The sequence below is a fragment of the Anticarsia gemmatalis genome, chromosome 10 (assembly GCF_050436995.1).
Source record: "Anticarsia gemmatalis isolate Benzon Research Colony breed Stoneville strain chromosome 10, ilAntGemm2 primary, whole genome shotgun sequence".
NCBI lineage: Eukaryota > Metazoa > Arthropoda > Insecta > Lepidoptera > Erebidae > Anticarsia > Anticarsia gemmatalis.
The window spans coordinates 13,164,883-13,190,270 of NC_134754.1; the positions used below are offsets into that span (position 1 = coordinate 13,164,883).

A 25,388-nucleotide genomic window follows, 5' to 3' on the forward strand; every position below is an offset into this window, starting at 1 on the left:
TCATCATGCGAATGGTTTTTATTGAAGCGAATATTTAATTTTTGTGAGGGCATCAGCGCAATATTCTTGTAGGCTCCAATTTCGGGAACTTACCGTTTGGAGACGTAGGTACAGTTAAGAAACAATTAACTTGCGTGATCAGCAAAATATATTTATCTTGCACTTGGGTCAAATTGACGGTCCCTTACACGAAACTATAGTATTGTTCGGTATATCTTTTCATATGTTCACGTCAGCTCACATTTGTTACATAAGTAATATATTCCTTATAGTCTACCTGTTCTTTGATACGTGTTATCTTAAGTCTATTTTCGAAACTGCGTCGTACAAACGTTACTCAAGGTGCTAGTAGCGTTGTTTTCTTGTTATAATATTTACTTGATAAACACATTTCTTTCCAGTTTTCCCGCACAAATCGAATGTTCGTTGTGATCATCTCTCATCCACGATTGGTGCTTTTGACTTTTAGGTAACAAAATGAAAGAGAATAAAAAAACAAAATAAACATTAAAAAAAGTATAATTTATCTTCTAAAATAAACTCTATACATGATGTTTCCCCAACAGTTATTGTCCCACACCCCGTTTGATGTTAGTGTTAAGCTTTGGAGCGTTTCGCCTGAGCGCTGGTGCCTTCTAGTCCGACCCAGTCTCTTGGTTCCTTGAGGACCGCCATTAGTCTCTCTTCAGGAGAATCCTTCTTGGGCTCGTGCATGTACTCCCATTTCTGTGAAGAGGAAGAAAACGTTAATAAGTATTTCTTATTTGAATTTTCATTAACGAAATACCTACTTGACCTGCAAGCTGTTTCAAGCTGATTTCTGAACCAATAATCTAGAATAGTTTACATTATATTGACGATTAAAAATAAGGTTTCAAAAAATGGTTTAATTGGTTCCTTTTATCAACAACGCCTGTATCAGCTAATCCTTATCGTAACAACGACTGGAGCGAATTGTTTTATAACTGAACATTTTTTATTTATTTTATTAAATATTCATTATATTATAATAAAATACTTACAGCATTGAGAGGCAGCGACATAAGAATAGACTCGTATCTGGCCTGAGGAGTGTGGAGGCCGAACTTGGTGCCTCTGTCGTACATCAGGTTGAACTCCACGTAGCGCCCGCGTCTCAGCAGCTGCCATTGACGCTCGTAGTAACCGTAGCCGTCGTCCTTGCGCTTTTTGACTGTAATAATAGAATACATTATTGCTAAGCCGGCGATTTATAGGTTTATTTATATGAGATTTTTAGAAGCAAAGATATCTACTTTCATATACGGTATGATCTATGATGCTAGAAAACAGATCCCCTAAAGTACGAATTTCTACCTTAGTCTATTTCGGAATGCCTTCTTAAACACAAATATTTATTTATGGGTGCATGATAGGAACCTCCTCGCGGCGCACCCTGGAAGCATCTAGGTTCGGTAACGCAGAACCTAGGCTGACTAATCCTTTCACCATAATGGTACAAAGTCGCTTAACACAAATATTACATTTGGCAACACTAAATCACCTCAATAGCAGGCAGCAGATATGTAGACGATTAAAAAAATATATCCAGTAGTTTGTTACGATTATTGACTTTCAACCGAGTAACTAAACCTCTAACTAAATAATTATTATTGAAATAATAAAATTTCCTAAGTATACCCACCAATAGGAATATAACTCGGTATGACAGCTTCAGCGCAGGAAGTGACAAACTTGAAGGCAGATTCCTGATCAGGCGAGTCTATGTCATCAAAGAAAATGCCTCCGATACCACGGCGCTCACCGCGGTGTGGAATGGAGAAGTAGTCGTCGCACCATTTCTTGAACCTTTAGAGAAAATACAGACAATTTTACTTGAAAGAGGCGCTATAGTTGGAAACAAAGGCAGTTGTTATTAAAGCTTATTTAAATGAGCTATATAACGCTTCGAATTAGTTCGAACACTCATAAAAATGCAGGTAAGTAGCCGGTTTGAAAGTTCAACATTTAGTGTTGCCAGTACAAATGTATGGTAGTTTTGGTAGTTTTTCTTTCGACAACAATACTTACTCTTGTCATCATAATTTGTTTAACTAAGAATTTTATTTGTTAGGTACTTACTTAGCATAATAAGAGCTATCGTGTTCGTCACACGCTTGTTTCAGCGTGAGATGGAAATGCAGGGCATCTTCCTCGTTTAAGTAGTATGGCGTCAAGTCAGTACCGCCACCGAACCACCATTGCACACCTAAATAAAGAATAGAATTAATCCATAAAGAGGTTGACTGAAATATTTCGATAGAGAAGATGGTATTACGACGTGCAGTTAATTCATGTCAGCTGTTAAAGACTCTTCGCGCGTTGGAAAACTTCAAACATCGGAATTCGATTTCGAATTCGATTTACTTATCTTACAAAGCGGTAATGAAAAGGCTAATTTTTGTTTTAATCTCATGTCACACCAGAATATGTGTCTGAATTTGTTTATATATTTTCCGAAGTTCGGTCGTTGGAGGCAGCAGTCAGAGCTCTCATAGAGCACGCAAGAAGAGTATACTGTTGGGGTTGAATTATTTTTGGAAGGATATCGTCATGTGCCACTCACCATCTTTATCCCTGACTTCAAAGTATCGGTAGTTGAAGTGTACAGTCGGTACCATGGGGTTCCTTGGGTGAATGACTGCGCTGACTCCGGCCGCGAAGAACGGCAGCTCGGCGTTCTCTAGCTTTTTACCTCTATGACAAACAAACAGGACTTTTTACGAACATTACGATGCAAAAGCACAAAGCGGTCATCAGAGTTTCATACAACATTTTTCGTTAGTGAGCCGGTTGTCTTTAGTTGAAGAGATTCGTGATACTGATCGCCTTTCAAGCTACTTAATGAAAGCATGAAAAAATGCATTTAAATAAAGGTGGCACCAAAACTGTAACCTATGTAATGCACTTACGTATACACACACTATTTTAACTAACTGCACTTACTTTAAAGTGCAGTTTATAATTAAAGGATGTTAACTTAAAGCTCGGAAAATAAGTCTATATTAACGACATTAAAGATAGAACAATAACCAAATCCTATGTTTCGCCACGACTGATCAGCGTTTGTTAGTAGACGTACATATTCGGCACAAGCCGTTTCTGCATCGAGTGTACAGAGTCCCTTACAATATAATTTGTGAATTGATGACTAATGTTACGATAACACGTTTTATGGTTTTTACAAGATTGTTTTTAGTTACGTAATGAGATATTTAAAAATAATCTTATCAGTTAATGTGACATACATTTTGAAGGCGACGTAACTCTTACATCGATAATAATAATACTATTAATTTTAGAAAATAGTTCGTGTACGTTATGCATCGTTTATAAATAGAGGTAAAAGTTGTTATTATTCTGTTAATTCCAAAGTTGCGGTGCAAGCAAGAATCTTACTATAAGAAAAGATCTTTGTGTTTCAAAAACACTTAGGTATGTTTAAAGGTGTGCTTAGCGGAAAACAATAAGAGACTTTATAATAAATAACTTCCTTAAATATCATCTTGAATAACCCTGTAAGTAATCGCGATAAATTTCAGAAATCGTTAAGTAACTAAAGTCAAAAACTAGCGAAAGGATCACAATACATGTATGTAGGATCTTTTTACACAAAATAAATTTTACTGGCACGCCTTCCACTGGGCACGGGGGTCTTCTCCGGCAATTAGGGAATCTTCCACGCAGACGAATTGCGGGTTAAGAAAAAGTAGAGTAGGTGTAAAGAATTGAACTTGAGTTGTCATTGCAGTTTCTCTTATCTCTATATCAGGTGTAGGAGTAAATCCTTTAGAGATAAGAATTAAATAGACAAAGATGCATTATATACATAAACATTGTGTACATACGAAAGTTATCAGTTCGCGTCTTTGCGTCTTAAGTGTAAATACAAGGATTTTTCGATTGTAGCAACACGTCTATAGATGACAATTTAGGTGCTAAGATCAATCGGTAATATTATAGTGGGATTAAGATATTGTGAAATTGATAACGACTATTATGACTGATTCGCGAACGCTTCTAATCTAACAAGATTTCGTTGTTAAACGATTGTTTTTTCGGTTAATCGTAGGTATTTTTACGCGCTGAAGTCGAAAAAAAATTAAAAATAATTACAAATATGCTCAATGTTTTCATTTCCGACGTTTATCTTACCTATGGTTTTAGACAAAAACAAAAATGACACATTATATTCATCATACTAAATAGCAATTTTAAAGTGATTAGATCATATCTATTAAAAATTACTAATTAGGATGACGTTGTGACTTAGGCCTTTATGCGACTACGACAGATGGCGAATTAAAATTCTATCAACACAAGAAAATAAATAATAAAATAAATAAATAAATATCATTGGACAACTCACACACGGTCATTTGATTCCAAACTATAAGCAGAGCTTGTACTATGGTAACCAAATAACTGATAAACATACTTACTTATATATTTCTAAATACATACTTATATAGATAAATTGACATCCAAAATACTCTATAGTTTCACGCTGCATTGGATGTAGTAAACACAATCATATTATTAAGAGAGAGTATGTTTGTGTAGGTCACTTTGTAAACTCGTACTTATTGGAACCAGTCCAAAAATACCAATACTGCTGAAAAATGTATGTTCCAGACGCACACACTTTCCATTTTAACGCATTCACCCTCTTTAAGATACGAAACGATGGGCTAGTGGAAAGTTTGTACACTTAAAGTTAACATAATATAAAAATATAGGTACCGTTTCTACAAGAAATCGGCCTATAACAGCCGTTAGTTGTAAGAGTAAAAAACATAAGCGTATTAATCAATTAGAAATTTTAATAAACAATGTGTTACGAGACAAAAGTGTTTGCAACGATCAATAGCGTAACTAATTCTTACGGAAAAGTTTAACGTCGGAGTAGGGGTGATGAAAACCCCTATTCAGAAGTCGAAACGAGCTGAAATGACGCGAAAATATGTAAAAAACTTTATGTGTCTCATAGCTAAGGTTCCTCACTTCTCGGAAGGGGCCAGCATTACTCCCAACTAGCACACAAGCGCTATAACAAGCTGCACAATGGCCGGTTAAAGGATTTTTATAACGCCTTAGGCTCCTTAGTAAGAAGTATAGTGGTTCTATAAGCGACTACAGATCTCTTGTAGCGTCAAATAGGCCCATACTGTCCAGCTTATAGCTCGACATTGGATCTACAGTGGTCGTAAATAGTAATTATAATAGTACGTAGTATAGTAGTAATACAGGAGCGCTAAAATAAGATGAAGGTGGTATAATCGCGCTACAAGAGCTTTTTCGCAGCTTCGTGGCGCTTACCAGCTGTTGTACAGAGGTGGTTAGCGCCACGAGCGTTCGAAAAAGCTCTTGCAGCGCGATTATACCACCTTTACCTTATTTTAGCGCTACTGTGTAACGGTTATAAATGCTAACGCTCTAAATTAGTAATATGGTCGGTTTATTATGGTGTAAACTTAATATATTGTATTAAAATGAATCATCAGTGACAAATGAGGAGACATTTTATTTTTACGGATTGGATTATGAAAATAACAAGTAGTCTATCGCTTTTATTTCTTTGTGTACGTGATATGAAAGTGCGAGTTCCAGTTTGCTGTCAATATATATGTATATTATCGTCAATATTTTCATGCGCCCTCAAAATATTCAGTATTAAATGCAAAAATTATATAGATATGTGGATTTGGAAATTGTATTTTGAACATAAATAAGACTTTGAGGGTTACAGATAGTTTAATTAGGGTTATAGGTAATAAAAAATGATTTTAATTATGTTAACGTTACCAGGCTATAGATTTATATGATCTTCAAAAGATCGTAATAACCTCAAAAAATATGTTTACCAAATGCTGTAATGGCGTCTCGATCAAGCACCTCTCAGAGTTGGTTACATCTGCTCTAGCGGCTTAAGCTGTACAAAGGCTCTAGTGTTTGCTGTTGTAGACCTCAAGGTTCTGCAGTTGTGGCATAGGAGTGCTTCAATATAATTGTTTTGGTCGCACACCAGCATTTTACTCGTACTTTTAGGGGTCAGTCGTTGAATATTAAAATAGTTTGAAAATCATTTTTTTTTTATTTATTTTATATTTTATATTTTTTTTTATTTATTTTATTTACTTTATTTAATATCCCCTTATACAGTTAACGGTGTTATAGAAGATTCCATTAACTCAGTTATACTTCCCTAGGCTGTCTAGCGATGCAATTACATGCTCATATATCACTATAAGTCATTAGTTTCCTACTAAACGGCTACTGTCCCGCCTAGCTGTTGAAGGGTTTTTTAAATAGCTAGTATACAACTTATAGAGAATTGTACAGCATTTGAACGACTCTTATGCAACTATCAGGCTGTATAACGACTGTATAAGCAGCTTGTGTGCTAGTTGGGCTGTTAGGGAACAGTAGTGCCGGCCCAAATCATGCTTTCATCTTCCTATCATAGTGAAGTTCGTAACAAAATAATTCCACAAAGGTGGCGGTTCGAAAGATAGGAGACAGGATACTGCGACCGAACTTGACTTTAGGTGATGCTTACGAAACAATTAGCAAGATTGAGACAGGAGACAGATCGTATGCGGTCTCATGTCTCAGTCTCGCTTGCGAATCGCCACCTTAATGTCTATAAAAAAGCAACATCCTCTAATAAATATTAATATATTATAGATTTTCAGTCTATTCGTTTATTATATTGTAGCAGACCAAAAATCCCGTAGGTAACTAACCTGCTCCTCATCTGCTGGACAGCTGCGGGAGGCAGGGTCCCGGAGACCACGGAGATGTTGACTCCCGCCTTTTCGAAGACGCGGCCATCTTGCAGCACGCATGTGATACCGCCCCCTCCTTCCTTGCGCATCCAACGGTCTACTTTGAACTTCGCTTCCTGAGGAATGGAGAAAATGGCAAAATTGTTGCGTGCTGTTATTGTAATAATAATTTAGAACAATATTATGGATTTCAAGTAATTTACAGGTGTAGGTTTTCTGTGAGCAGGAACTTTCTTTTCCTCAGAATAATTTGTTTTAGCAAACCTTTTAGCCATACTGCCAATAAAAAATTAATATAATTATGATAATCAAAAAAGGTGGCCATACCACAATGTACTGTCAAATTACCACCTGTATATTGAATAGGATATTATGTACTACCTATTAATACCTTTTAAAGTAGTAAAAGTAATAACATAAGTTATGAAATATATATTTAGTAACAATGTTTATGTTAATACTGCCACCAATTTGTTTAATGTATATTTCAAGTTTAAGAAATCCCAATGAAATAAATAATGTCTGAACAACACACACTCACACAAATATACGTAGAAGAATTAGTTTTGCCGGAATTAGTTGATTCAAAAGGAAATTAAAAAAATAATATATTTAGTTCATACCGGAGCCATTAAGAAAACATCATTGTCAAAATCATATTCATCGGCTGTTTTGTCATCTTCCCAAGCCTACAAGAAAATAATTGAAATAAACCTCTGCTGGTTTCTTAACTCTTTATTTAAAAAAAAAAACACATGCTTCCCAATCAAAAAAGATGCCTTTATGGTAAGAAAATTGGAGGGAAGAGCAAAAGAGTGCAACAGGCTTAATGGAGTGATAACTTCTATTTGTTTTTAATTAAAAAGGATGGTGATGTTTATTTACTTTTGTTCATAAATGTGATTTGTACATAAATGTGATGTGTAGAAAACTGTAATACCTCACTTTAATTTTCTTACTTTTGGTTCAAACAAGACTCTTATTAGAATTCCTACAGAAAACATTTTGAACATGCAAGACGAAACATCAATGTTTATCATTCCATAGACAAGATTTTTTTAGCCTTACCTCATCTTCTTCTTTTTCTAAGGCCCTACAGAATTCAGCCTGTATTCTCATTATCAGTAGTTCCATCTGAGTTTTCATGTCATCCTGATTTTTTTCCAACACTGACAGAGGTGTGATAGGCTCAGCCATGTAGTTCTTTATTTGAATGATTTCTTTCATATCAGCTTTGTTTTTTTTGAGCTGGCTGTATGCCACGTAGCCTGAGCCCAGCAATGCTGCACAATATAACCTGAAGTGTCACATTGTTATTGTTTATGACTGCCAATCATGAATGAATATACACATACATAGGTGACATAGTTTTCTATTGAAATTCTAGTATGTAGATAATAACAGTATAATACATTGATAAGTCTATATTTTGTAATAAAACCTATGTTTACGTTTGCGTCTACCACATGTGAAAGTTACATCAAGGTTATTTCCTATTGTAAATAACACAGCAGCAGCAGCTATGTGAAAGTGTGTTATATATCACGCAAATAGAGAGATGTTCACTCGGATACATGATTGATATCCACTTCAGTTATCTGTTTTAACCATTACCAGCATTATTTACTTTATTGATGACTCAATACCAAATTGATCACGTACGCCAATTTCACTTTACAAACATGGTGTGTTAACGAATTTTATAAACAATAATAATAATAATACTATACTGGACGCAAAGATACTAGATTAAGATGACTTAAGGGTATTCAACTCAGATAACACAGTTTCTCACGTTTTTATCAGAGAAATCATTATATTTATAGGCACATATAAATAACGTAAACAGCTATTACCTGAACGGTCGATCTCTGATCTTTTTGTTGCCCCCCACATAACTGAGTGTCCTGAAGCTCCTCACGATTACTTTGAACGACATTTCTGTAATTTTAACACGTTATTTGTAATGGTTTACTTCGTGTTTTGTGCAACCGCTTCTGACAGGTCAAGCACCGGTTTGACAACACTGACATTTGACAGAAGAGAAATGTCACGCGATGTTATCGCTTTGCGCGCCGCCCTGCGGCGGCATGCGGAACTATTTGGTTATCAGCTGTGAAATTTTTCTTCCGCAAGACGCGCCTACATGCGCAATATGTGTTCATCTCTTTCCCGAGCGGGAGCGGGCGCATCGATCGGTCGCATCGCACTCTTTCCGGCCAGTCCGCGGCGGCCTCGCTGACAGCGTGTCGCCAGTGCGCGTGTGTAGTCGCTGTCCCGGCTATCGATCCGTCAGAGGAGCCGCATTGCTGTACATTCCGGAGGCGGTGCCTCGCCTAGTTTTCGTCGATCGTCGGCGTGTCGGGCGCGTGGCGGCGTCGGCGGCGGCCCCGGGCGGCCTGCGCACTAGCGGCGGCGTGTAGCGCGGGAGCGACCGACCTTCCTTCCGCCAAAACCGGCTCGCTGTCCGCGGCGGACGGCTGTGATGTAGCCGCGGCCGGCGCGAGCGGCCTTCGGACAAAGGACCCGCTTCTCGTTTATTCGCGATGAAGAAGTTCACGTTCAAGGGGGTGCTGGACGGGTTCCGCAGCTCGGTGCAGGCTGCGCCGCGCGGGACCGAGCAGGAGATCCAGGAGACCCTGCGCCCCGACCACTTCCAAATCAAAAAGGTGAGTGGTTTTATCGCGCGCCGCGGCCCAAGGTCCCGCAGATAATGGCGATGAGCGGCACGCGAGCAGCGCTCGTGCGGGGACCCGGGGAGGGGGCGACTACGCTCTACTGCCGGTGGCGTATTTATAAAAGCAACTCACCTGAGTGAGCGACGGCCGACGGCTCGCGTGCAGCCTCTGTTGTGTAAACTGTACGCACGCTCACCGAGTGCGAGTACACTGAGTACGTTGACTACGGCGACTCCTCCGTCTGCGACGTGCATATCAAAACAATCAAAACAATTGACGAGACGCTGCAGCCGCAGATCGGCGATGACACGGCTTTGTTGATGTTTCTGTAGCGCGGATCGTTTCACGCGTGACGTGTGCCGTAAACCCTTCCATGTCTCTCAAAACTACGGCATGTAGTTCGTGATTGGCGTTATTTCGCTTACGTCAGTGTACAACCTTGACCATACAATCTGTTAGCATTATTACAAATGTAATCTGCTCGGCCTATGGGCTGCCTTAAACCTTGGAGTATCATTAGGTGTTTTTAATAATACGCTAACTGTCTAGGCCGATATTATTTTTCGTCAGATTACTGTACAGTGGAGCACCTGTAGGCGTCAGAATAGCGATCATAATATTGAACTGATAACAGATTAGATAAACGCTGCACTTAATAATACCTTTGCCCTTTGTGTGTACTTTTTCTAATAAAGGTGTGCTGCATTTACACCATGTAGCCTGAAAAACGTAGGTAGGTCATCTAAGTAAAAGTGAAATTTGCGACTAGATTTGTTGTTTGATAAGGTATTATTTATAATACTTGAAGATATCGCCAACTCGTGTTATTAATGGTGTATTATACGATATCGAATATTGATAGTTTCATATGGTTTCATATCAAACTGTACACGCCGACGGAACGTTAATTAATACACGAAACTTCCTGTTATATTATTATGATATAAATAAGTTTGAAACATTACTTTACCAACAGTAAACTCATAAAAATGTCGGCTATGAGAAATGCTGTAATGTGTCGGTATGAACGTAACGTATAATCAGCAGTCGTTGAAAGAAATAACGCCACAAACAGCCATTATAAGGGAAACTTCCTAAAATGGAGAAAGTCAATCCATGTCAAGGTCTAAGGCCTCAGGTAATGCTAATGATCGATAGCGCAAAACTAACTTCACAAACGACACGACTCAGCCACCAACCAACTTTATGTTAACGTTTCTATTTTTCTTGAAACTTTTCCCCATTGTAAAAGTTGTAGATAAAGTAAGTGGCATCTGTGCGCGCTCCGGCGACTTCAGCCTGCTAAAGTAAATAAAGGGAACGGCCAAACTCTTAAATAGTAAATTACAATGCCGCCGTGGAAAACAAACATTTATTATTATCGTTATCCATTGAAATTTTCCAGTTTTAACAGCGGAAAGCTTTTAAAACTTTCCACCTTCTTCATTTGTTCAGATCTGTGAGCGCGCCAATTTGAACATCCGAGTGGTTCTATCCGTCCTATCCTTTAAAAACCAATTTAAGGGTAGTCTTTATCTCAATGAGAATTGTGTGGGTGTTCTAAGAATTTTAGTGTGAAATCTTGAATTAGTCAGCAAATTGTTTCGGCGTGTGTTTAGCTAAGTTACTCGGCACATAGGCGTGAATGTTGGTTACCTTTTTACTGGAAAAACTCGTAATTTTCTCGAAAGTACTGCGTCGTTCACCCTAGAGTGCATTAGAGGTTTATAGTGGAAATTCTTTTCGCCGAAACTAAAAAACAATAGCCTGAATTATAATTATAGGCCTCGGTGATTCCCAAGACTTCAAAAATGCCAAGTATTTTTATTCACATGAAAATATAGATCGCTGCAATACTTTATATGCTATATTTAACATGTACAAAACGCTGTAATGTTTTAGTGGCATCGATAAAAGGAAAACAATGTCACTCTGCACTCGTGTATTTATTTTTAATACGCTATGATGTAAGCAAACATGAGCTCACTGTTGTACAGCCACGAACCAGCTGTGAATCACAATAAACAATTTATTGCTAAATTATCCATGAAACGGGTTTTATTTAAACGAATACTATTTAACATAATACCGCACCGACGATAAATATTAATCTTAGCAATTTAAATTATAATTTAGTATCTAATTTTGGAATAATGGTGTTTTCCTTTGCCCTGATTACGCTTACATTTTCTTTTCGGAATCCGTTCGGAAATCTATTCAACAATATCATTGACACTTACTCATTCGTTCTGAAATCAAATAAAGGCAGAGAACTAATTTCAGAAAAAGACTTCGTAGCTTTTCTATTAAATCCTTTCGGATATGTTGCGCCAAACTAATATAGAGCGGCGAGAGTCAGCTGCATTGTGCACCGCGTCGGCAATATGTAGTAAATTGTTTGCGCGATAACAGTTTTACGTACATGGCGTTATCTTTAGGCTGCATAGCTGATAATATAGCTCTGTCCTTATAATACAACCTTTTATATGGTCGGTGGATATCAACGGCAGGGAAAAATCAATGAATGGCGTTTCGCAGTAGTCTTTTTCATAGATAATATTGTCTATGTTATATTTTATGTTTGCAATATTGCATTTTCATGATGTGACGTCGACGCCTTAAATAGATATCTAGTGTCTTTAATTGTGTTAAGTGTTTGTGGTTAGTAGACTATTTCTTAATTGCTTTGTTAATTTGAGCTGGAAGCATAGTGCTCACTTAAAATCACGTTAATAGGAGAAAGTCAGATTGGTTTTTGATAACGATAACTAGTTAACTAAGGAATTAGGTATAGTAAAGGAAATTCTACAATTGCGTTGAGAAATGATTTACAAAGTTTATTGTGACAGAAAAACATTTGTATATTACAACAGAAGATAGATTAGGAATAAGCGATACAAGTCACAAGTCATTGATCTTAGTTCTCTATTCCAATCCATAGACAAGCAATTTATTTTTTCGTAACATTCGTATAGTGACGTTCCACGCAACATGTAGCAGATATCAATAACAGTTCCAGACCGATATATCACAGTGACAAGTACTCACTCGTATTCACGTGCGTAGTGATGTGGCGTACGGCCAGCCATTATCTTCGCGTGCGCCCCGAGATAAGTAATTACTCAGGGAATTGGATTTGTCCATTGTTATCTCGGGCTTGTGCTAGTGATTCATTTAATTAAGAGACGCCCAGACAGTCTTCGTTACTTTCGTTAATATCATCCTAATAATAAGTTTGATCGCAATTTTGCACCAAATATGAGATTTTAATAAGGATAGCGCACGTTTACCTGCTAGTTAATTAAATTAAACTGGCTAACACGAGTTTCCTCAATTTTCATTAACGCTAATACGGACAACATCGATTATTATACCAGTGTTTTTGTAATACGATGTTAATATCATACCGATCTTTTATTAATCTTAATAAAAGCATTCCATAAACAATAATGACTACGAAAGGTCTTTACAAAACAATTTGCGCAGTCCTTAAAGGACTATAAAGATCAAAAGCGCATCAAAATCTACTCAGCGTCTGAAGATTGCAATATTTATCTGATCGGTTTTATCTTAAAAACGGCTAAAGTTGACGCCGTTCATCATTCAGTTACAATTTTTTAAATTCATGCTCTTTTTGACGTAAAATATCTTACTAAGGGTTTGTTTGTGGTTTATTAATGTGACAATGACACATCAGAATGAAAAACCTGTGAAATATGTTGTAATTTAACGCCTGCGACATAAATCTACGATGTCTAATTACAAGTTTAATTTGGAACAATTAATTAGATAGTGTAATATAAGAGGGACGGCGAGGTTTTGAAGCGACAGGTAATTTTTTACTGGGCACAGAAGCCCGCAGGTCTAAGCCAGTCATCAATAACTATGACAGTTTCTGTATCATAATTAATCTCGCAAGCCTGCCCACTGTCCGGGAGGATTTGTTCCCGGTTTACGAGGATTACTGAGGCTTTCAGATGTGAATTACAATTGTTTCCCAAAGGATCCGGCCACTGAAGCCTGTTGAAACTTAGGTATAACCACGGATTAGGTCGTATACGAGATTTTTCTACGAATATGATGAATTTTTCTAAGTTGTAGTGCTATTTTTGTTCAGAAATATCTTCTTGAAAATGGAATTATGCATTCTTGTTGCAGAAGGTTTAAATAGTTTATACAATTCTTGTTTTATTTAGTCCATAAAGAAACGTGCTGTTGAACTTCAACAACAAGTCATGACGAACTTGTTTGAAAACTTACGCTGCTCCGACTTGAATTAATTTATTATTCACAAAGTTGGATTTTAAAATTTCAGACATTTTAAAACGTAAGTTTTTTATAGATTTATTATAGTTTGGTTATATTCAGTGGTATAATTAGTTGTTTGGAATAACGACTGAAAAAGGGAAATAATAACTGTGAAAGTAAATAATAGCAGTATTTGATAGCATATACATATTATTACATATTCATTCGTGGAATTTTTAAATTCTCCATTATTGTTACACTTGTATTTTTGTCTCGCGTCGTAAATCAAACTTGATCGTAATTACGATTGCTTGATTATAGTGCACCTCGATTTGTTCTATGAATCACTTCAAAGCTTTCCACTGAACGACCATAAAGAAAATTCTCCGAGCTTTTCACTGTACACATTATCTAACAATGATAGATGTCGGAAATTATAACGCAATTTTACAGCTATAGAAAATACCTTGCTCCGTAAGTTCATTGAAAATTATACCGAGTAGCAGCTATATTCTGCTACTTAATAACGAATATAACTGAATAAAAATAACACGTAAAATAACGGCATGTTTCGTATATTACGATTCGTCGAAGCATTAGTCTTTATCCTCTAACTTTACTCAAAAGATGTCTTTTGCAAAGAAAATATTTCCAAGAAAGTATTTTACTTAAGCGTAATTGCGTCGGCCTAAAATAGAGTACGTTTTGAAATATCCAATAAAGCTATTTCATTCAAATTACATTCGTCCGAGTCGGTACACGGCGAAATATTTTCATTTACACTGAAATTTCGTTTTCCAATATTAATTAATTTTACAGTGAAATTTTATTACAAATCTGTGTATTTTATTTTATAATTATTATGAGAAGGTTTCATTTGAACGGGGAACCAATGTTTGTTTTTGTGGAGCGAGATGAAATAGAACATTAATTTACTGTATGGCTTCAAAGGGACGTGATTCAATCATTTTATTTAATTAATTAATAGAAATGAAAATGATAGCACACATTTCGAGGCCTGAAATGTTCCTTTAACTTTATAAAACATGATACATTATACAATGAGTGTGTGTTCGTATCACAACACAGTTTTAACTAATTAATCCATTTAACACGATTCGGAACTGCTATTTTATTAAATCACATATCGCAGCGCTAGTCACGAATTAACGAGCGGACCGTGACGTCACTAATGATTCATTCCAATTTCGAATGGCATGGCGGCCATTGCGATTTAGCTGTACTTACCAACATTAAAAATTATTTTAGAATTACCATATTTAATAATAATTGCGATGTTTCGTGGATCGTGTAGAATTGAAAGCCTTTATAAAACGTAGTTTAAGCTTCAGTAATTTTAGAAGTTCGCTGAAGCAACAACAAAATGTTTTATTAGTACGCCATATTGACGAGCTATAAATTCTCTTTCATGTTCTAAATAGGAGAAGGTATTTTATGTGTGTAGACGAAGTATTATGAGAATTTTATAAGGCTTATATTTATCTCGTACCTACACTTTATTTTATAATAAAAACTCGCTGTCTATGCGGGCGGCGAGCTCTACTAGAGAAAACATTAACAAACACCCCACCATGTAGGTAATATAAAATAAAAACAAATAACTCGCAGGGAGCCCACTTTGCCGACGAAATGAAAATTATACCCGCTTTTATTATTCAATATGTGACTTCGCAAAAATATGACGTTCTCTCGTTATTAAAAATGATAAACGGAATAAATCATGTGCAGAATTAATCTGAATATGTAAAAAATAAATATAATTGTACAAGTTTCATGTTAATTTGTATTCGGGGCACGTTTTTTTAAGGTTGGCTGCATTGTGCCGGGCACAGACAATAATGCGGCTGAATAATGATTAAAACGGGATCGGATTTATCGCCGGACCGTGCCTACTCAACGTTTTTAATAATCGAGATAGGAGGCTATTTGCGCGATGAATTACTGCTTCTTCAATAAAGTCCGGAGCTATTCGTCTACGGTATTCATTCGGAATGAATTCTTAAGAGGGAAATCTAATTGGTCTTAGGAAAATAATATGGATGTGGAGCCGATTTCACTTATAAATTTTTCTTTGGAGTTTCTTATACAGCAAATCATTTATTCTTGCTTCATTTTGTCCACTAATTAAGGCCACTGTTTTTATTCATTCAGCATTGACGGCTGAAAAGCTAACCTAGAAGTGAATATAATAGAAAAAAAAAGTGGAAATCATTGTAAATTCTATTCATCATTTAACTCACACCTAGAAAATTGGAAAAGTAACCTAAAATATAAAGGTACTAACAATATTACCTCCTCAGCAATTATATTACGTCATAATAATTTGCCAGCTGTCAAAACAAATAGCGCTGGTAATAACAAACAATTCTCAGTGGTTGATTGTTTATCTTTGTGAACAGTATAGAGGTTATTTATTGTTTGAATAGGAATGCTGATACATCGAGTTTCTTGTTAGATACGATAGTTATGATATAGGATTATGGATGAAGCAAAATAAGTTTAAGTTTGTAGAAAGTGGGTTCTCTTGTCTCTGCCTATCCAGGTTCAAATGACATTGCATTCGGTATGATGCTAGCTTGGTTGTAATTGTGTATCGACTAAATTATTACCATTCAAGTGATGGTTAAAAGTATTTCGCTCGCCACGATACACGTCAATTGACATTTATGAATGTCAAAAGACGGATAATAACGAATGGAAAGTGGGCATAAGTCCACCACACTGGCTAAATGGGGGTGCGGACTTACTTATAACCTACAAAATAATAATTGGTGTGTTGTTAATTAGTAAATCTATAATTATCAAATTACATAAGCAAAGTAACACGTTATTACAAGCAGATTTACATTGAGTCACACAGTCACACTGACATAGTAACGACAAAACCAGTTGGCAACGCCCACATTACTAACATGGACTGATATTACTGGATACATTTATTTAGCTTCTTACTGTTATAAGACCGACGGCTTTGCGTTCCCTTCAAATATATTTATCTCTGATCTGGAGCCTTTTGTGGCTAAAATTAGAATCGAAATGTGTTAAGAAGTGCCAATTGCACTCATAAGCACTGAACCCCGGTTTCTGAGTAAATTTAACGGTAGTGTATCTATTCAATAGCGTTTTTTTTATATGAATTTTGACACTATTGAGTAGATAAACTACCGCTAAGTGTACTTACTTCAGAAACCAGTTAATTATAATCTAGTAAGGGATGTGAGGTGTTAGAGATAAAGACGTGTAAAACAAAGTTTCCGATTTTACCCCAGTTTTAAATATGTAGGTACTATTTAGCTACGTATAATGAAATCTATTCAATTTGACATGTGTTAGTAGAATGTTCTGTATCGTTAAGGATAATAATTGAGTATTATAATAGGTTACATTTAGTTTCACGTCCTCAACATACAAACAAAATCATAATTACCTCATTAAAAGTGTTTTTTTATGTAAACAGAAACTATAGGTTAACAGTAACTTAACAGGCATCACGTATGCTTATGACTCATAGTAATGATAAAATTGTCATTTTCATACAAAATAGTACACTTCAAAATGTTTCAGTGTATACATAGTTTTTCTCGTAGTCTCGCAGTTCTAGTTTTACCTGTCATAATTTGTATAAAAAATGTCTGATCTAATCGAGATTATTTCCCATAAAAGCTGTAAATATATGTTAAATTGAATACAAAACAAAGGCAGACGATACATTATCGTTTGTGTTAAAGATTAGCACGTATCCGCATATATCCGCGCCGGAGAGTTGCGGTCACGCGTCCCGATAACCGTACTTTACCACATCACTATGCGGCCAATACGGCCATTTTAATATTGGAACAAATATTTGATGTTAATATCGTACAACAATATCATAGAGTATTTCTCTTACGGCATTTTTTCGTTATTTTCTGCTAGATTTTGTACCAATTTGCCTTAACTATGGCTTGTTACCACAGTTTACGTTCCTGAGGGATTTCCGGGATAAAAACTATTCTATGTCCTTTGTCGGGTCTAAAGTTAACTTTGTACACAATTTTATCAACACAGTGAATTAGGCATGTAGAAGAGACACACAGACTGTCAGAGAAAGAGAAAGTTTAGGAGCTGAAATCAAAAAGCTGCTAAAATGGAATGCTCCAATATCAATTATGCGATTCTGATATATTCGCTTAAATATTTGATCAAACATTTGATTTTAAACGTCAATTATATTATTTAAACAAGCAGGTGCATTTTGTTTGCTTGTTTGTATTGTGGACAATGATACGTAACTAAATTGTTATTACGTATTGTTGTATTGTTCATTGGGAAAACCAATCGTTATCTCGTTATACTCAAATCAATATGCCACTGAATTATTTCCTTAATTCCCTTTGGTTGACTGTTATTATAAATCTCAGTGTGGTATTACTTGATTTAATTGATATTGTACATAGGTACGGTACATATATTGAAGAGGTGTATATGAAAAGCAGGACAAACAAATTGTATAATTTTGATTTCATTTGTATTGAAGAACTTAAGATAAGGTATAGTACTCGTAACCGGTGGTCTTGTATGTCGGGGTATATGGATGTGAAAGAAGCAAAAGAAGTTTGTAGTGATTCTTACGTGACATTATCTGGCCTCTGCCTTTCCTTACGGGAAAAATGCCTGATTTAATGTATTAGTTAAAAACTTATCTGTCGTTTCTAATCTCCTTCAATGTCCTGTAGTCACTAGCGATGTCATAAAATGTGTAAAACTTAAAGCTTTTCTACCAAAACGAAATTAAACTACCCACTTAACTTGTAAAACAAAATGACACAACTTTTGAAAGTAAAGCAAGCGCGAACAAAACTTTAATTTGTGCTTCAAACTGGCTTAGACTTAAACTAGTTTATACAGGATATATCCGGATAAGTTCGCGTGTAAGATCGATAGTTAGGATGACATATCTCTGGTACTAACTTTGGTAAGTGGTGCATGCAAGTGGTGCTACTTGTGGGACCAAGTTGCGATATTAAGGGACAGAATGTTGGAGTATGAGATTTTTTTGTCAAAATATTTGTGTCAAAATTAGCTGTTCGATGCGCTAACAACTTAAATCCTAACATCACACGTTTTAGCATCAAAGACTTTTGAAGTTGACTCTATGTTTAATGTATAATAGAATACGGGTAATGCCCGTATTATTTAATACATTAAACAACGCGAACACGCATTTTACCTTAAAATGCCCAAAAGTGCTTTGCATAGTATTTTGATGGAGTTATAAAATCATTATGAAGAACTGAATGTCTATGAATATCATTGTAGTAGGAGCCCAGTGCTCAGTACAGTAATTCAGCAGTAGGACAGTAATGGGTTATATATTTCTCTTTTTATTAAACGTGGTTTATTTATAAGTGTTTAATCCTTTTGTTGATTTGTAAAAGATTCTAAATAAAGAATAAATAAGGAAAACCTTTGAAGGTATGAAGTAAGGAAAAGTAGAAACATTGAGTTGATTAATAAAAAAACTCATCAAATATGTATATTTATAAACATTATTAGGTAGATACAGCAGCCATTTATGGAAAATCCTACCATTTCTTAATTAATTATTATGAATGCGAAAGTTTAAATATGGATGTATGAATTTTTGTTACTCATTTACTCAAAAACTTAATTACAGAGTTTATAATCTGAATTAACACAGGATATTTTTGACACCGATATTTTTTTCCACATTAAAAGCTAAGTTGTTAATATAAAATTATTTTCTAAGTAAGCTTTTTCCACAATTATTAAAACAAGTTCAAACTGAAAAATAAGTTGTCTCATCAATCATTGTTTTCAGAGCTAATACAATAAATTGCATCTCTGAATAACATTTTCCGACCATAGACAACTGTTACGCTCCAGTGCGAAGTGGGCGGGAATAATGACATTACGAAATAATTTATATTCTGTGGTAGCGCCATTGATGGATCCTGGAAAATGCTCAAGATAATTGTGTTTATGTTAAAAATAGGAATAATATCGCTTACTATACGAGCTTCAAAGTAAATAGGGTATTTTTCTGGGTTAACGAAAAAATAATATACTTCTGTAGATAAAATCATGTACATCATAACTGCTTTAGCTAGGTTAAATCCTTTCTATATTCTACTTTTTTTTAATTATTGAAGGTTACAACATGTTAATCACTCATTTGATTTTGACAAAAAATATTATAGTGACGTCACTACGTAAGTAATTCGGCAGCGTTTTAGATTTTCCAACTGTACATATACCAAAAATATAGGAAGACAATTTAAATATTAAACTCCATGAATATAAAGCGCGAACAGAAGTTGAAATCAAACAAAGCAAATATGACTTTGACATTTATTATATAGCAGAACAATAATAAGTTATACCGCCTTATCTGTTTGTCCGTCTTGATATGAAGGCACTCGTGAAAACCTCCGCAAATACAATTGAGTTGTCAGATATTCCTCCGACCTATATTATTACCAAGCCGAGAAATAGGAGGGAGAGGGAGAGGTGTATATCCGTCTCTATCGCTCGTAGGGATGAGAGAAATTTTTGATGCGTCGAAATGGATTGCGAAGGCTGTCTCGTAGCGGTGTTTTCGATTTGCGATTCGGGAGTCGTGGATTATTCTGTGTTTCCTGCATTATTGTCTTGGCATATGCTGTTTTCTTTACATCTTTTTTGCCTTTATTGTTAGTAAGCGTATCTTGAGGGAAATCTTCACGGTTGGAGCTTTTGTTCCGGGTAAGCACTTACGCCGCTGCATTTGGTTTTTAGAACGTAGAGTTGAATGTTTATAGAACTTTCTCGTTACTTATGCCCGGTTTTTCAGGCACATTTTATATCAGCTTAAACGCTATTGAATAGATAAACTACCTCTAAATGTACATCAGAAACCAGGTTTTAGTTTATCGACAAATGCCGCCCCGCACCGAAATTTTTAATATACAATTCTAGTATGATACTGTAATGATAAGACGTCTTGGTTTCTACATAGTAACATTAGTTAATGTTATATCAGTAAAAGTAACTAGCGTATGTGTAGCCTAATTTTATAATAAACATTACTATGTTTATTATAAAATTACTAACGAATTACTATTCGTTCGAAGCACACACGTAGGTAAAAGGTTAACCGCGTTTCGAACCTTTTGTCCTACAAGTTAAGTATACCAATTACACTAAAACAGTAGTAAAGTTAACTAAACACTAATGGCATAATTGACCGCCATTATTAACGTGTATTAATAAATTAAACGACCCCATGAATGATATACATTTACCGACTATTAGGCAAATTAGTCTATAAATATATCGACTAATGGTCGAAGATTTGATGGCGTATGAGTAGGGAATGTAAAATAAAAATAAAAAAATAAAAATCATTTATTAACAGTCCACAGTTGTACAAACATAAGATCAGTAACTTAAGCCACACTAGGCATAGCCTGTTTCGTGGCCAAAGATTTTAGGCGATTACATAGTAGGACTATAGGTGCAAATAGAAATACAAAGTAAAAATCTTAGTACTAGTAGGAACAACATAGTATTTTATAAAATTAAATGTAAAAATAAAGTGAGTGTATGTGTGTGCGTTGTGTGCGTGTGTTTGTGTGTGTGCATGTGTGTGTGTGTGTGTGTGTGTATGTGTGTGTGTGTGTGAGTGTTTGGACGTGATTGTATATGTGAGTAAGCCTAACGTACAGTTTTTAATAATTGTTCAACCTCTTGATAATTTAGACTACTAATATATTTTGTAACTGTTAATTGAGCTTCGCGTACCGAAACTTCTTTGAAATTATTTTTTTTGTTAATTAAATTATATAAATGTGGAAACAGGTAATTTTGGAACCGTTGCGCGGATGAAGTATGTACTGCAGGCACTTGTGCCTTGAAAACTCTTTGTTTTAGCACATTGTTATAATTGTCGGATTTTAATAACGTTGTATGGGTGACTTTGACTGCGTTTACCACATAGAGCCTACGAATGCTGAGAACATTGGATTCTTTGTAAATTAGTTCAGTGGGGTACCTTACAGGCTTTTTTAACATTACCTTTATGACAGATCTTTGCGCTCTTTCTAGTGTTAGTAGATATGAGGAAGCTGCTCCTCCCCAGACACTTAAGCAGTATGTTAAAATAGACTGACAAAGAGAAAGATAGATCTTTTTGACCAGGCTTTCACTAGCCACGTTTCTGATCTGCCTCATTATATAAATTACTTTTCTGGTTCTAGCAGATAGGGTCGAAATGTGCTCCTTAAAGGACAGTTTCTCATCTAGGGTCACACCTAAGTATTTAATAGTTTGAGATCTTTGTATTGCTTTACAACCACAACCAATGGGAGTTGCATCTATATTATCTATGTTACATGTGTGTATAAAAATATCAGCGCTGTTGGTAGGGGATGAAGGTAGAGTTTTGTGGAAGCAAAGGTACTTAGTTTTAGTGGTATTTAAAGTAAGTAGATTATTATTAAGCCAGCAGGTAATTTTTGCCATACCAGATTCTACATTTTGAAAACACTGATCCCAGGTTTTATCGTGAAATATAATTGCAGTGTCATCTGCATAACAGATTATTTCAGCGTTTTGCAGGGGTAAATAGGCTAGGTCATTTAGATATAATAAAAATAACGTAGGACCTAGTACACTGCCTTGAGGAACTCCGAAAGACAACTCTTTTGGTGTACTAAGCCACGTGTCAACCTTTAAGCATTGCTGCCTTCCTGTCAAGTAGCTCTGGAACCAATCCAGTGGAATTCCTCGGATACCTATATTTTCGAGCCGCTTTAATAGAATCGGAATTGACACAGTGTCAAAAGCTTTGGCTAAATCCAAGAAAACTCCTACACATGACTCGCCTCTATCTAAATGATTAACAATCCCATTAGTAAGCATACTTACAGCGTCTTCAGTTGATCGGTTTTGTCGGAATCCGAATTTTGTCGGAATGTATTTCGAATCAATCATCAGCCCAGCCTTATTTCCAACTATGTTGGAGTCGGCTTCCAGTCTCACCGGATACAGCTGGATACGAGTACTTTACATGAAGCGACTGCCCATCGGACCTATACAACCCAGTTACCTGTAAAACTGGTTGTCAGACTTTCAAGCTTCTGACTACTTTTGACAACTGTCAAAGATCTTTGTAAATGACTGCCGGGACCCACAATTTAACGTGCCTTCCGAAAAACGGAGGAACTCGATGTTCACAAAATGGTCACCCATCCATTCATCAACCTCGGCAAGCGTAGCTTAACCTCAGAGATCGATCCGCGCGGCTGTTGTTAACTAAGCCACGTGTATGTGGAATCAGTATGGCTTTTAATATCACTGACTGATACAGCGAGTTTGAACAATCTAGTCGGCTATGGATCAATTAATGCTAAGTAGTGTTTGACCTTAGCGTCGTATGGACTACTAGTGGCCTGCCCTAGCTCTGCTCGAGTTTTTTTAGTATATCTATATTTATGTGGAAATAAGAATTTAATAATTAAGATTAGCTTTAAGTTGTCAAAAATTGCATATCGGCTATGGATAAACTGTTGATTCAACACTAATTGTAACATCCTATGTACACAGTTATGCAATAAATGTATCTTTATCTTACTTCGTACATACATGAATACTATCTAACTATTTTCTCAAATTAATTCGTTTAGTTTCGTCTACTCATATTATTTTCACTCAACAACTAGTTAGTCTCAGGTTGTACTGATTCGTCCATTTTTGTTTACGTAGCGCTCAGTATTTGAGCGAAGTAACTATGTTTCAAAAGCACATAAAGATTTTATATTATCGTTGTGAATTAAGGCAAGATCCTATAATCCAAGTCAAAAGTCTACCTTCAAAGTTTACCTTTGCCCATCAAACGGCAGTTACCAACTCAATTTAAAGTCGTTCTGCTAAATATCTTAAAAGATAATCCACTAATCACACGAAAGAATAAGTTGGTGTAATATCTTAGAACGCGGCACATTTGCCTCTCCAAGATGTTTGGAACTGGGTCACGATTCTCCGACGTTTTCGCTGCCATTTTACATATTACAATTATTACCCGCTTCCATATTGTAGGGGAACCTTCGGGCTTGAATTTTAAGAGTATCAGTCCCTCGAATCTTTATTTAGACACAATTAGTGTCTTTATCAAACATGTTAAGCGTAAAACTAATTTGAACAACCATATTTCGTTCTTTGTTTTTTGGCAGATGGTCGACTAAGTGTCAAATTTGACTGCCTAGTCATAATGATGCAATAAGATATAGGCATAGGACTTAATTAACTACAGTTTAAACAGCCTCTAAAACAATTTATCATATTAATATAGGACTTAATGTCCACTCATCTGCTACTCATGATTTTTTAAAACCAGTTTGAGTACCGCGTATCTCATTTGACAACTAGTGTTCGTCAAATCGATCGTCACTATTCAGAGAACATTGCTGCTTTGACGTAACGTGTTAATTGCTATAATCTAAATGAGAATACAATGTACAGCATAGTGGCTTTTAAATAGTATCCCTCAGATGGTGTCTTGTCTTTTTATTTCCTTAAGTGGTCTTTTTCTGCGATTCAAAAGTAATAAGCTTATATGAATTTTTAATATAACAACTGACATACATTTAGCAGAATGTAGCCCAAGGATGTGAAAATGTTCTAGTTTAGTATTTGTTGGCATCATTCCATCATGAGTTTCACTATGCAGGATACATTAAGCCTTGGCTCGCATAAACGCTAAATTATTACTATCCACCAGTTCTTGGAAACTATTATGCTATTGTAGGAGGCGTTTTGTGAAGATTATTTTGGGGGGAATTAATGGAATAGGACAGTTTTGGCCTAAGGTAGCTAAAGATCACGAGCATAGGCCTTTGCCCAGCATATGTATTGCGCATACCTTTTTTTTAAATAGTAGTAACTTAAAGCGTCATTTAATAATTACCGTCAGTAACAGAATTACTCTTTATATAAAAATCTTTTTTGTATAAAAAGATAACTCCCGCACTAAGAATTGCTCTTGTGTTGCGGTTTGTAATTGCGCTTGCGGGGACTTTTACAAACATACAAACAACAGACACAAAGTACAACCAGACCCGAAGCAATTGTTTGTGGATCGCACAAAGCGTAGCGGCATAGCGACCTAAACCACTGCGCCACGGAGGCAGCCAAATCGCCTACAAAAACCTTTTTTCTAAGTTTTTTTATTCAAAACGTAGTACAGGTTAAATTGAGTATGGTACATAATGGTAATAAGGAATCTAAAAAGATTGTTCTTTACAGAAAGGTGACCAGCAAATCTTAAACCAAAATCAATGCGGCAAAAGTTAAATCACATGCATCTTCCGTATGTAAGTTTCAGCCAGGCTGTTTTACAAATAAATCCCGAATTAGGAATGTTTCCAACTCTCCGTTTTTACATAGTTGTGTTATTATTTTTGTTTTCAATGTACTTTCTGGAGCTCGGGCAGACGTCCAAGGCACACGCGCTCTAAGTGAAGGAAATGAAAAGAAAGTGCATCGGCTGTTTCGGAAATATTTGTGCCAAGAGATATTGCGTTTTATAAAGAAGTTTATATTGATACTTTTTACGGCAGACAGTTTATTGTTTTCGAAATTGTGTATTGAATATTTC

The 25,388-nt window shown here is 35.9% G+C and overlaps 2 protein-coding genes across 12 annotated transcripts in view; one reads left to right on the top strand and one right to left on the bottom strand.

The window, feature by feature from the left end:
* Positions 1-501: 501 nt before the first annotated feature.
* Coprox (oxygen-dependent coproporphyrinogen-III oxidase) lies at positions 502-8,939 on the bottom strand. 2 transcript variants are annotated; one of them, XM_076118954.1, is made up of 9 exons: positions 8,663-8,939; positions 7,875-8,103; positions 7,430-7,495; positions 6,765-6,922; positions 2,585-2,715; positions 2,101-2,227; positions 1,664-1,827; positions 1,023-1,192; positions 502-726 (listed from the first exon to the last, which is right to left on the bottom strand). In XM_076118954.1, exons 1-9 carry the CDS (start codon positions 8,743-8,745, stop codon positions 598-600), a joined length of 1,257 nt encoding a protein of 418 aa, XP_075975069.1. In that variant the 5' UTR covers positions 8,746-8,939; the 3' UTR covers positions 502-597. The 2 variants fall into 2 exon arrangements, with proteins under 2 accessions (XP_075975069.1, XP_075975070.1); XM_076118955.1 differs by lacking the exon at positions 7,430-7,495.
* Positions 8,940-8,965: 26 nt separating this feature from the next.
* Tomosyn (syntaxin-binding protein tomosyn) overlaps positions 8,966-25,388 on the top strand; it is a 311,830-nt gene continuing 295,407 nt past the window's right edge. For 3 of the 10 annotated variants that reach the window (XM_076118944.1, XM_076118945.1, XM_076118946.1), the window contains exon 1: positions 8,967-9,475. In XM_076118944.1, the coding sequence (XP_075975059.1) occupies positions 9,353-9,475 (123 nt within the window). In that variant the 5' untranslated portion in view covers positions 8,967-9,352. Of the gene's footprint in view, positions 9,476-25,388 lie in introns of all 10 variants that reach the window. The other 7 variants (XM_076118947.1, XM_076118948.1, XM_076118949.1 and 4 more) reach the window with 4 other exon arrangements.

Bases quoted from the DNA above. Each gene is read 5' to 3' on its own strand.
- Coprox (XM_076118954.1), bottom strand. From the start codon at position 8,745: ATGTCGTTCAAAGTAATCGTGAGGAGCTTCAGGACACTCAGTTATGTG. The intron at 2,716-6,764 runs GTTAGTTACCTA...TGTTTGTCATAG, and splicing joins GTCCAGCAGATGAGGAGCAG to AGGTAAAAAGCTAGAGAACG. The intron at 2,228-2,584 runs GTGAGTGGCACA...TTCTTTATTTAG, and splicing joins TGAAGTCAGGGATAAAGATG to GTGTGCAATGGTGGTTCGGT.